The 13228-nt window shown below is 49.1% G+C and overlaps 1 protein-coding gene across 2 annotated transcripts in view; it reads left to right on the top strand.

Moving 5' to 3' along the window:
• The first annotated feature begins 7367 nt into the window (after positions 1-7367).
• Positions 7368-13228, top strand: part of ANGPT4 (angiopoietin 4) — a 47484-nt gene continuing 41623 nt past the window's right edge. For both annotated transcript variants that reach the window (XM_033153819.1, XM_033153820.1), the window contains exon 1: positions 7368-7851. In XM_033153819.1, the coding sequence (XP_033009710.1) occupies positions 7528-7851 (324 nt within the window). In that variant the 5' untranslated portion in view covers positions 7368-7527. The remainder of the gene's footprint in view (positions 7852-13228) is intronic.

Genomic DNA, 13228 nt, shown 5'->3' with positions numbered 1-13228 from the left:
AAATATAAATATATATAATATAGAGAATTTATTTCTAGAATGTCAATGTATTTAAAATGCTCTTCCTCGTATAGATTTATTTCTTCAATTTTGTTTTAAATGTATTTTTGTTTTGTTAAAAAAGATGCATTGTAAATAGAAACCTCTGTTTGAAACCTTGTTGAGACTTAGGCTGAAAAACAAATGTGATTGCATGGAAGACGGAAGTTTTCCAAGGAAAAGGATCTTTTGTTTTGTTTTTTACACACACTTTTTTTTGCAGCTACCACCTGGGGGCGCTACAGAGTAGAGAATGGCTGGTACTCCTTTCCTGCATTTAATACAATTTCGGCTGTTGCCTTCTAGTGAATGCAAGTGAAACGCAAAATCAGCAACTGCTACGGTTTTGTATATTGCCTGTATCACGTTCAAAAGCAGGGCAGCTGTCTGATTTGTTTGCTTTACAATAAAAACGTTCTTTTTTATATAAAAACAACAACTTCTGAATGTGTGCATTATATAGCCTTGCTCATTTAGAGGAGCATTAAGCCAGGGATAGGGAACATGTGGCCCTCCTGGTGCAGTTGGACTACAACTCCCATCATCCCTGTCTATTGACCACATTTTGATGGAGGTTGGTTGGAGCTGAAGAAGAGGAGGAGGAGGAGGAGGAGGAGGAGGAGGAGGAGGAGGAGGAGGAGGAGTTTGGATTTGATATCCCGCTTTATCACTACCCGAAGGAGTCTCAAAGCGGCTAACATTCTCCTTTCCCTTCCTCCCCCACAACAAACACTCTGTGAGGTGAGTGGGGCTGAGAGACTTCAGAGAAGTGTGACTGGCCCAAGGTCACCCAGCAGCTGCATGTGGAGGAGCGGAGACGCGAACCCGGTTCACCAGATTACGATTCTACCGCTCTTAACCACTACACCACCAAAGCATCTGGAGGCACCAGGTTGCAGTAGGCTGGCAAAGGAACCAACATGAATGCAAAAGTCTTCTCCCATCCATGACCCCCAACACCGACATTCATAGAATCATAGAATCGTAGAATTGTAGAGTTGGAAGGGACTCCCAAGGGCCATCTAGTCCAACCCCCTGCAATCCAGGAATCTCAGCTAAGGCATCCACAGCAGATGGCCATCCAACCTCTGCTTAAAAACCTCCAAGGAAGGAGAGTTCACCACCTCCTGAAGGAAACCTCTCCACTGTCAAACATCTCTTACTGTCTTAAATATTTAGTCGGAATCTCCTTTCTTGTAAATTGAATCCATTGATTTGGGTCCTAAACCCACCCCCCTCCTCAGAGCAGTAGAAAACTAGCTTGCTCCTTCTTCCATGGGACAGCCCTTGAGATATTTCAAGATGGCTATCCTATCTCTTCTCAGTCTCCTCTTTCTCCCAGGCTAAACATACCCAGCTCCCTCAACCGTTCCTCATAAGGCATGGCTTCCAGACCCTTGATCATCTTCGTCGCCCTCCTCTGCACACATTCCAGCTTGTCGATATCCTTCTTAAATTGTGGTGCCCAGAACTGGACACAGGAAACAGAGTGGTTGTGGCTGTAGCCTTTGGCAGTATTGTCCTCCTTTATAGCACGACAATGCTCAGAACCAGATGTGATTCTCCAGGTGTGGCTCAATTAGGACAGAATACAAGCTCTCAGAACCATCCCTTTCAATTGATGGGCAAATCAGCGGAGGGAAGGCAAAAAGAAACCTCTGGTGTATTGGGTTGCCAGACCTCCGGGTTCACTCTCCAGGTGGCAGGTTGGAGGGTATGGATCTCCAGGTGAACAATATGGCCTTTAGCAGTAATAATAGCAATAACAGCAATAACTATGATGATAATAGGGCCGTGCCTGCTCCTTGCAAGCTACAGCTCAGCAGGAGATGGCTACAAACTATAGCATAGACACTCTGTGGAGGGGTTCTGTCCTCCTCCACAGGGGCGTCGCTGGGGAGGGGCGGTGGGGGCGGTACGCCCCCAGTGACAGGGTGAAAAGCGGCGGGTGGGGGTGACAAGCGGCGGCCCCTCCCGCCACTCCCACGCGCCGCCGCTCCCTCCGTCACCCAGCAGCACATGGAAGGGGTGCTTTCCGCCGCTTTTTTCGGTGGGGGGGGGTCGACCAGCGAGGGAGGGTGTCACGCTTGTCACCCCTCCTCGCTAGTCGACCCCCCCCGCCGAAAAAACCCGCGGGGGGGGGGGAGGAAGCAGAGCCGGGGCTTGAATGCAGAGTGCCGGCTCTGCTTCTTTTTTCCCCTTCCCGCCGCTTTTTTTCGGCGGGGGGGCGTCGACGCTTGTCACGCCCTCCTCGCTAGTCGACCCCCCCCGCTGAAAAAACCCGCGGGGGGGGGTGGGGAAAGGAAGCAGAGCCGGGGCTTGAATGCAGAGCGCCGGCTCTGCTTCTTTTTTCCCCTTCCCGCCGCTTTTTTTCGGCGGGGGGGGGTCGACTAGCGAGGAGGGTGTCACGCTTTTCACGCCCTCCTCGCTGGCCACCACCCACCGCCGAAAAAAAGCCTCGGAAAGGGGGAAATTCCCCCTTTCTGCACCCACGTGCGTTGTGACGTCATGATGATGTCACGACGCACGCGCCGTGCCCCTCCCCCAGGGGGGTTCCTCTGCGCTGCTGCCGCCCCCAGCAGCGCAGAGGCTAGCAACGCCAATGCTCCTCCACTCCCCTCTCCCAATTAACCTCTGTCTCCAGGGCCTGGACGATGACATCATCAGGGGATCGTCGCAACAAGATCACCAATGGCCTCCACTAGCGAAATTGCAATGGGGTCACCCCTAGGTCTCAGCTTTGTGTCCTGAAATCTCAGCATCTGGGATGCTCCTGAGCTGGCACCCCTACCTATGTGGTGGAAATGCCTCATTTTCTCCGTCCTGGGTGTTCCCAGGGTTGCACCCCCTTCCCCATGCCTTGTTTTCAGCTGGCTCTGGTTCCTTGACCTCTGGGTTCCAGTATAAATCCAAGTAGTTCTTGCAGGCTTGAAGAAGAACGGCAGGATTCTTTAGCTGTGATTCCTGCATGACCCATTGGGACCCATTCCAACTCTGCGATTCTGTGGGGCTGCAGCAATAGCCTCCCAGAAGTGGCAGCAGCGCCGCAGTTGCTTACCAGGAGGGGCAAAGTGGGGCTTCGCATGCCTGCCCCATTGGCCTAACATGGGCTGGGTTTGCATCAGCGTCCCCGTCTCCATTAGGATGCAGGAAAAGCTGGGCTAGTTCCCATCTCAACTGCAGGCCAAAGGGCAGCATCTCAAAGAAGCGATCCCGCTCAGCATGTAAACAGAGACGGCCGGGATGTTTATTTGCCCAGCTGGCATGGGCCCAGGGTGCCTGGCAGGGTGGAAAGGGAGAATTCCTCTTGCGACAAGGACTAGAAATGCAAAGAGTCTCTCTTGCGTTGTTCAGACCTAAGCAATGCATCACCTTGGGTTTGAATAATGAGATGATGGTATTAAACCACGTTGCGGAACCTTAGCTGTACTGCGAGACAATGCAGAATCTTATCTAACCATAAGAAGGTTTGGCCCAGGCTACCCGAAGGACCGAATTCTCCCATATTTACCTGCCTGGGCTCTGCGATCTTCACCAACATTCCTCAGAAGAAAACTGGGACATTTGTTACTCTCCACCCCTCCAGCAAAGACTAGATATAATCTAAGTTTGTTCTTGGTATGAGCTTTCTGAAGAAGTGTGCATGCACACGAAAGCTCATACCAAGAACAAACTTAGTTGGTCTCTAAGGTGCTACTGGAAAGAATTTTTTATTTTATTTTGTTTTGACTTATGGCAGACCAACACGGCTACCCACCTGTAACTAGATATAATCTAACCTCCACGTAAACTTTGCACTAACAAGTGATGCTGAACCAGGACTGGGAGGCCACTGGTTCTCTCTCTCTCTCTCTCTTTCTCTCTCTGGTGTTATGGTTGGCAACACACTGTTGTGCAAAGAGGGCCTCTTGAACTTCCCTGGGGATGCGCTCGAAAACAAGCTGGCCTGGCACCGAGGACTGCGACTGCCGTTAATCATGCCCCGGGCTTGGTGGCCAGGCCTGAAGTCTGTAGAAGAGGGGTGGGTGGAAAACAGGTTACCCATTCCTTCGAGAGTAATCAACTGAGTTCGAAAGCCAGCTATAGTAAAACCATTTTTCATTTGTCGACTGACAACAGAGCAAAACCTCTCAAAACAAAAGCCTTCCCATCTCCGGGATTACGGAATTATTTTAACTGGAAGGATAGTGCATCACAAGAACACTTGCCACAAAGATGGTCCAGAAAAGAAATGACCCTAATAAGAACTGTGGAGAAATTTCACAGGGAGGGGGGCAGTAATCTGTTTACAGTTATTTTAAGAGAAGTCTTAAATTATTGCTGCTAATTCTTATTGATGATTTTATTGATCTATCTTTCTCGTAAACTACTTTGGGTCTTTTGAAAAATCAAGTAGGATTTACCCATTATAACCAAGATTTCACCCATGAGATTCAGGATCTAAGGCTCAAGAGGAAGGTTGTAATTCTTGAGATCATCTCACTTCCTTCTCTTTGTGTGTGTGTGTGTGTGTGCGTGCGTGTGAATTATTGAGCAAATGCTGCTTCACAGATCTTTCTTGTCCTTAATTTTTATTGTTCCATACTGCCCCAGTCTCCCAGTGGGGACAGACCCCAGGCGTTTGAGGTGCTTACCCAGGTTCTGTTTCCTTGGAATGAAAGTATGCGGAGACTGTGGTCTCTTTCGGATATATGGTTTTATTTACACACATATACAACCTGAGCATAGGATGGAGGGGCTCACAGCATTAACACCCCCCAACAGATCTCGCTTCTCCATTAGGTTTCCAGAGATGCCCCCTAGCCATGGGTTTGCATCCAATAATATGTGTCTCTTTCTCTCCAGCTTTGGGAGGAAGGGCAGGATATAATTTGAAATGACAGATAAATTAATATAATAACAGGCTGGTGTTCAATGCATGAGAATAATCCACACCCAAAATCAAAATGGCATCAAAGTGAATGCTTCTCACCGGTATGTTCCTTAGTGCTGAGGAACTTCTCCTCATATGCATATGGTTGCGGGCAATTTGTCTTATGTGCAAATGTTTGCAAAGCAATTTGGCCCAATGCAATGCATTTTTCTGTGTTGTTTTCACTAGTACATGCAACATATATATATTTGTACACTTATCCTAGTACAGTCATACCTCTTCTTGAGAACACTTCATGTTGCGTTTTTTCGGGTTAAGAATGCAACAAACCCGGAAGTGTTTACTTCTGGGTTTCGCTGCGTGCACATGCGCAGAAGCGTTCTGCACGGTTCGCACATGCGCAGAAATGTTCTGTGTGGTTCGTGCATGCAGAGAAGCGCCGCTCTGGTTACAGATTTTCGGGGTGCAAACGGCACCCTGGAACGGATCGTGCCCGCCACAAGAGGTACCATTATATCTGTGTTTATGAGCCAAAGAACTGCGTTGCAAAATTCGGGAATGTGCAAATTTCAACAGACAGCTGTGGGGTTTTTTGCGGCTGTTTTCAGAAATTGGGACTCGGGCAGGTTTGCCTTTAGATGCAAATCAAATGGACTCCCCTCTCGCCCATCCTATTCCAGATGACTCAGAAGTCCCCTCTCTGGCTCGAGAGAGAATATCCCTTGATGTGAGAAAGGTCTGCAGGCGAGTCCTGAATCATTTCCTTGGGACATTATAAATAGACCGCAGAGAAGGAGGAAGCCCTGAATCTAATCTGAATGCGGCTCAGCTGAACCCAGCAAGGTCACAGCTGGTACTGATCAGAGAAGGATTTGCTGAGTTATGCCATGGAGAGTGCTAAGAAAGAAACGCTCTTTGCTTCAGAGGCTCGCTGTCTGCATCCCTCCTAGGATGGGGCCAGGGTGCCAAGCTCTTGCAACCAAGGAGCCTCTGGCTAGAGAACTGGTGCAGGGCTAAGAGGCAGAAAGAACTAGCAGGGTGTGCAACTGAAGCAGAATCTGGGGTGGGGTGGGGTGGACACAGTGAAAGGGGGAGATGGGAGAGATTCAAGGCAGTTTGCATTCAGAGACGATCCTATCTGATCTGAGCTTTCTGGAACAACCAAACCAGGGCCATCTTTAGGAGTTTGCATGCTTCTGATGGGGCAAGGCATTCATACAAGGCACCTGCGCCAAGTTGGGTGCCATATCAGCCGTCTAGAGAGAGGCCGTGGTCCCTGCATTCCTGCGGTGCCTTCAGCCCATTCCCTCCGCTTCCTATCTCTTTCAAACGACAAAATGCTGTTTCTTCAGGCCAACCCACAGCAACAGGAGGCTGGGTGTGCCTTGCCTTGCCTTTCTCCGATGCCTCTCTCTTTCCAAACACTCGGATTGGCAGGTATCAGGATCAGGCTTTGGACAAAGAGCTCCCACCAAGAGTCAGGAAGCAAATATTTAAAAACCTTTGGGGCAGGGCACCCTGGCAGATCCCAAAGAAGTGGCTCCCTTCCTTGGCTGGGTGATGTAAGAATATAAGGAAAAAAGTCTGCTGGATCAGGCCAATGGCCCATCTAGCATCCTGTTCTCACAGTGGCCAACCAGATGCCTGTGGGGAACCTGCAAGTAGGATTTGAACCCAAGAGCAACTTTGCAGCAACTGGCATTCAGGGGAACCTGCAAGTAGGATTCGAACCCAAGAGCAACTTTGCAGCAACTGGCATTCAGAAGCACTACTGCCTCCGACTGTGGAGGCTCAGCGTAGCCATCGTAGCTAGTGGCCACTGATGGCCCTTTCTTCCTCCCTGCATTTGCCCAGTCCGGTTTTAAAGTTGGTGTCCGCCACTGCCTCCAGTGGCAGTGAGTTCCACAGTTAAACTTTGCGCTTCCCAAGGAACTTGCCTCCAGCAGGGGAGGTAGAACAGAGCAACACATCTGTGACGATCTTCAGGTACAATGCCACGCCTTCTCTGCCAGGTCCACGGCAGTGTGACTTGTTGGAGTGGCCTCTCCACCCCCTCGGTCCTTGTGCCTGACTTGCCCTTCGGCCTATCGATAGAAAATGACAGACAGGATGCAAATCAAACCACAGAGCGTTGCTGAGATCTGCGCAAAGCCCTTGGGAGAGCCGTCGGCTTGGTTATGCGTATGCAAAAGAAAACCTCCCATTTCTGAAACTTGAGCTCCTGCGGTGGGATAGGAAGACGAAGGAGGGGGAAAAAACTTCGAACTTCTTTTTTTAAAAAAATAAAAAATGGCCGGCCGGCCAATATTGTTGCTGGAGCCAGCATAATGATAAAAGAAAGACTCTTGGAGGGGGGTGGGGTGGGGAATGTTAAAATGAGAAGAGGAGGAGGGGCAGGAGGAGAGGAAGTCCCGAGCTTGCAGGATTTCAGTGCGTGTTGAGGAACGGCCAGAGCCTTTCGGAGGCTTCACCCCAGCTGGGTCTCCGGAACCAGCACCCAAGGGAGTTCTGACCAGCAGCCTCTGCCCTGAGAATACCAACTGGGTGCTGGATCAGTGCAGGGGGGTGGTGGGTGGCCTGGGACTCAATGAGACCCACCCCTTCCGTGCTCAGCCATGTGGACGGTTGCAAATCTCCAGTTTGGGGCCTTGGGTCTCCTGGTGGTCGCGGCTTCCTGGGCCGTGGGCAGCCAGCGGAGGGCGGCCGAGGGGGGGATCCGTAGGAGGTCGCACCGGGTTCAGAACGGGCGCTGCAGTTACACCTTCGTCCTGCCAGAGGCCGACCCCCAACCCTGCCAGCACCCTGGGGAGACCTTCAATGTCAACACGCTGCAACGGGATTCCCCGGCTGGCCCTTTGCTGTGGAGCGATGACCAGTCCACCCAACGGGTCCAGCAGCTGGAGAGGGTCTTGGAAAACAACACCCAGTGGCTGCTGAAGGTAAGGGGGGGAAGGGTCTTCTGGGGGGTGGGGTGAGGGTGGAGGATGGAAGCCACAAACGGGGAGAGATGCCGTGGATCAAGCCTGCCCATGTCTGCGCCTAGACATCAACAGCCGAAGACGCTCTGCACATGCTCAGGAGCTATTGCACACTCATCCTGCGGTTATAGGACGGAAGCTCGTTTGGGATCAGCGAGGCCTAGTATCGCATGAAAAGTTTTGGGGCAAAAGGCAAGGAGCCCTGAGCCCTCTTGCTGATGCCGAGGATCCCTCTCAGCCTCAGTTTCACCTCTTGTGAAATGAATGAAGAGGTTGAGGAGGCGTGCAAAGAGTCACTCGCCTCACTGCCTGGGAAGGTGGCAGGCTCTCCTTCTATGGACGTTTCGAAGCAGAGGTTGGATGCCCGTCTGTCAGGGATTTATTAGCTGCGACTCCTGTATTGCAGGGGGTTGGGCTAGATGACCCTTGGGGGTCCCTTCCAACACTACAATTCTATGGTCCTGAGTAAGAAGCACCTCCAGGCACCCAAGGAAGCTCCTTCCTTACTTTCAGGCCATGGAAATACAGGTGGGCTTGTCAACCTCTGGAGAAAGAAGCACCCACTCGATTTTAACCCGCTGGAATTTCAGCGCATGGGTGCAGTGTAGACAGTTTTTTCTTGCTCAGAAGGAACACCCAGCAGGTACAAACACCCAGGTGCGACAGGTGAGGGCTTGGTGGAGATATTACCCTGATCAGCAGCAAAATGGCCATCATTTTGATGGGTGGAGGCCCCTAGAAGTATAATAGAAGTAGGGCCTTTTTTCAGCCAGAACTCACCAGTTCCGGCACCTCTCAGGTGGGCACCATCGCCATTCTAAGAGAATGAGGGAGGCATTCTGGCCCCTTTCCCCTAGAAAAATAGTGCTGCATAGAGGTATCATAGACCCACAGAGTTGGAAAAGACCACAAGAGTCATCTATTCCAATGCAGGAACCTTTTACCCAATATGGGACTTGAACCCACAGCCCTGAGATTAAAAGTCTCGTGCTCTACCGACTGAGCCAACTCAGTCTTGCGCATTGCAAGGCAGCCCAGCACACCTCTGCATGCTATAGAGAAAGGGGAAGGGTCATAGCTCAGGGTTAGACCATCTGCCCTACATGCAGAAGCTCCAAAGTTCAGTCTCCAAAGGGCTTGGAGAGATCCTTATTCGAAGCCTTGAAGAGCTGCTGCCAGTCTGTGTAGGCAATACTGAACTCTGTGGACCAAGGGTCTGACTCTGTACAAGGCAGCTTCTAACACATACTGTACCCCCACATGCAGTTTCCACAGGATGGGGGTCAGTCAGGGCCATGTCCGAACCAATGGATTCAAACTGCAAGAAAGGAGATTCCAACTAAACATGAGGAGAAATTTCCTGGCAGTGAGATCTGTCTGACAGTGGAACGGACTCCCTTGGAAATTGACAGGCTCTCCTTCATTGGAGGTTTTTAAGCAGAGGTTGGCTGGCCATCTGTCATGGATGATTTAGTTGAGATTCCTGCATTGCAGGGGGTTGGACTAGATGGCCTTTGGGGGATCCCTTCCAACATTTCATTCATATAGGGGGAAAGTGCACCCAGGGACACTGGATTTCTTCTTCTGCTTCTCACTCCAGGTGCTGAGAATTAAGCACGCTCCTATTTGCATGGCCACACCTCCTCATAGGCATAGCCCCGCCTTCGGTTCTCTTTCTTGGCCACACAGAAATATGGCAGAGTTTGGGAGCTGCAGTGCATGGGGATTGAAGGAAGGGAACGCTGTCGCTGTCATTTTGGAGAGGACGGAAGAACAAAATGAGATATAATTTGCTGGAGCAAAATGGTAAAGATCTGGACATATTTGGAGACCTACAAGGGAGGGGGCTAGAGAATCAATTTTTATCTTTACTCTTTGATGGAATGAAGCCACTGAGCATGCACAGAGTGCCTTCCTCTCCCGCTGAGCACTCACTCATAGCCTGCCTGAAGGAGACGGTGTGTGTGAATAGTGGACGTCCCGTGATTCTTCCCCCCCCCTCGCGATGACCAGTCCCTCTCCACCCGCCCACCCCAGCCATCACTAATCCTACCTCTGGGAGTTGAGGGGGGTCAGGGGGATGGGATGTGGTTTCCCAGTGTCCTCTGGTTCATCTTGCTACCGGAACTTGCTTCTGCGGCTCATCTAAAATCAGCTCCCGGGGGGATTTTCGCAGGCTTGGAGGCAACAATTTATATGTGCTGATGTGCAAGAGCGGCGGATGGGGGGGGGGGGACGGGACTCTGCACAGACAATGTCAAGCAAAGCCAAAGAACTGAAAACTTAAATACCAATGATCTAATATAGAATCATAGAATCATATCTATTATTATTATTATTATTATTATTATTATTATTATTATTATTATTATTAAATTATATTTGCATACCGCCTTTCATCTGTAGATCTCAGGGAGGTTCACAACATACATTAATAATAGAAATGTAGTAGGTAGGGACCCCAAAAGTCATCTAGTCCAACCCCCTGCAATGTAGGAATCACAGAGCAAGTGTGTGTGTGTGTGTGTGTGTGTGTGTGTGTGTGTCTTAAGGCAGTGGTTCTCAAAGGGTGTGACGTGCCACACTGATGTAAAAGAAGAAGAAGAGTTTGGGTTTGTTATCCCGCTTTATCACTACCCGAAGGAGTCTCAAAGCGACTCACATTCTCCTTTCCCTTCCTCCCCCACAACAAACACTCTGTGAGATGAGTGGGGCTGAGAGATTTCAAAGAAGTGTGACTAGCCCAAGGTCACCCAGCAGCTGCATGTGGAGGAGGGGAGACGCGAACCCGGTTCCCCAGATTACGAGTCTACCGCTCTTAACCACTACACCACACTGGCTCTCAGGAGAGGCTGGCAAGTGTGGCAGGACAATCAAAGAAACATCTAAACATTTCAGTGTCGTATGGCATAGTATCAAAATATTTCTTTTATTTGCAAAAGTGAGCTCATTCCTCTTACTGTGTTTTTATACATAGTTAAGGTTTGGGAGTGATGCGTTTTTTCTTACGTAGCTGCATCGTTTTATACTTTCTGCATGTCCCGTGATCATATTATGAAGTAGTCATGTTCTGTGTCATGAATGCTAGGAGTTGTTTATTTTTGTTTCCCAACGCATTTCTTATCAATGGAAAATTTGGTGTGGTGCGAGCGATTTTTTATCAGAAAAAAGTGCGAGAACCACGAAGTGTTAAGGCAATTTTTGGCAAAAGGTGTGTTAGATGCCTGTCCGTCAGCCTGGCCCTTTGCGGTCATTGGCCAGAAGAGCATTGGGAGGTGGGGATAAATTGATTTCTCACCCAGCAATTGGGCTGCACATTTTTTTTTTTCTGATGAGAGTGGAAGCAAAGAACTGGAGACACAACCTTGACATAGATAGATAGATAGATAGATAGATAGATAGATAGATAGATAAAATAGATATGAAGTGGAGGGAGGTAAGCTGATTGATTCAGAGAAGGAGCTAGGAATATCTATTGGGGGCCAGGTTCTCTTCTCCCTCCTCCCCACTATTTTCTTGGCAGCCGACTCCCTCCAAAATAGGAGACAGCCATGGCGAGTAGAAAAGTCGTCTTCCCTCTAGAGGACCACTGGACCTCTCGTCTGTCATCTAAGCTACAGCTGCTTGCGTCAGACCTGCAAATAACTCCATCCCAGATTGGGTTGGGACCAGAGAGTGTCCCATAGCATCCGGAGGACAACTGGAAGGAACTGAGTTCCCCAGCAGAGGGGGGGATCTCTGGGCCTTCTTCTCGTGAGAAATGGAATGGGGGGTTGCAGGGGGGTGATGCTTACGACCCCCCGCTCCCCAGTCTGCTTTCACTTCGAAGTGGAGATTCTGAGCAGGATGCGTTGCGCTGCTTAAATGGCCTGGAAAAGGATTTGCGTAAAATTTGCTGGTTTATTTGCAATTATAGTCTGACTTTCAGAGGGGAACCAACTCTGCCTCTTGATGCCACGGGTGAATCAGCACCCTGGGGGAATTAAATCAAATGGATGTTTATGGAATTATGTGTGGCATGGAGAAAATCGATAGAGAAAAGTTTTCTGCGATTATTTATATTAATTTTCCAAATTATTACAAATCCAACCAAAACAAAACAAAATAAAATAAAAATCCTTCCAGTAGCACCTTAGAGACCAACTAAGTTTGTTCTTGGTATGAGCTTTCGTGTGCACGCACACTTCTTCAGATACACTGAAACGAAAGCTCATACCAAGAACAAACTTAGTTGGTCTCTAAGGTGTTACTGGAAAGAATTTTATTTTATTTTTTGTTTTGACTATGGCAGACCAACACGGCTACCCACCTGTAACTACCGGTAGATATAATCAGAAGGGTGATCGGCTGATCATAGGTGTAATCACCCATTCCCACCACCCTTCTGAGTAATACCCCTCCCTCCCCACTCCCTCACTATATTTAAGGGTCTGGTGACTTCCATTTCAGTGTATCTGAAGAAGTATCTGAAGAAGTGTGCATGCACACGAAAGCTCATACCAAGAACAAACTTAGTTGGTCTCTAAGGTGCTACTGGAAGGAATTTTTTATTTTATTTTGTTTTGACTATGGCAGACCAACACGGCTACCTACCTGTAACTAAATCCAACCAAATTACTTTAATGTAATACAATTTCTTAAAATCAGGTTTCCCACTCCTGTTGCAACGTAAGTTTGATACAGAAAAGTTTCCCCCCTTCCCTCATAACACTAGAATGCATCCATGAAGCCGAATGTTGGAAGATTCTGAACACGTAAAAGGGAGCACCTATTTACACCGCCCAGAATTAAACTATGGAACTCCCTCCCACAGGAGGCAGTGAGGGCCACCAACCTAGATGTCTTTAAAAGAAGATTAGACAAAATCCTGGAGGAGGAGAGGGCTATCGGTGGCTCCTAGCCACAATGGCTATGTCCTTCCTCCACAGTCGGAGGCATAGCTGTCAACTTTTCCCTTTTTTAAAGGGAAATTCCCTTATTCCAAATAGGATTCCTTGCAAGAAAAGGGAAAAGTTGACAGCTATGGTGGGAGGCAGCAATGCTTCTGAATACCAGTTGCTGGAAACCACAGGAGGGGAGAGGGCTTTTGTGCTCAGATCCCGCTTGCTGGTTTCTCATGGGGGCATCTCATTGGCCACTGTGGGAACAGGAGGCCAGATGGGCCATTGGCCCGATCCACTAGCCGGGCTCTTTTTACCATGTTCTGACATTGCATCCTTTGGCCATAATATGGCACCTCTGAAACCAGCCAGTTTAGATCTCATCTTAAAAATATTTTAACTTATTTCACCTGCCCCGCCAAAAAAAGCTGCCAAATTAATTAGGCTCACCTTTCTAA

Source organism: Lacerta agilis, chromosome 6, assembly GCF_009819535.1.
Source record: "Lacerta agilis isolate rLacAgi1 chromosome 6, rLacAgi1.pri, whole genome shotgun sequence".
NCBI lineage: Eukaryota > Metazoa > Chordata > Lepidosauria > Squamata > Lacertidae > Lacerta > Lacerta agilis.
The sequence above is the reverse complement of the archived record's forward strand: the minus strand, read 5'-3'. Positions and strand labels throughout refer to the sequence as shown.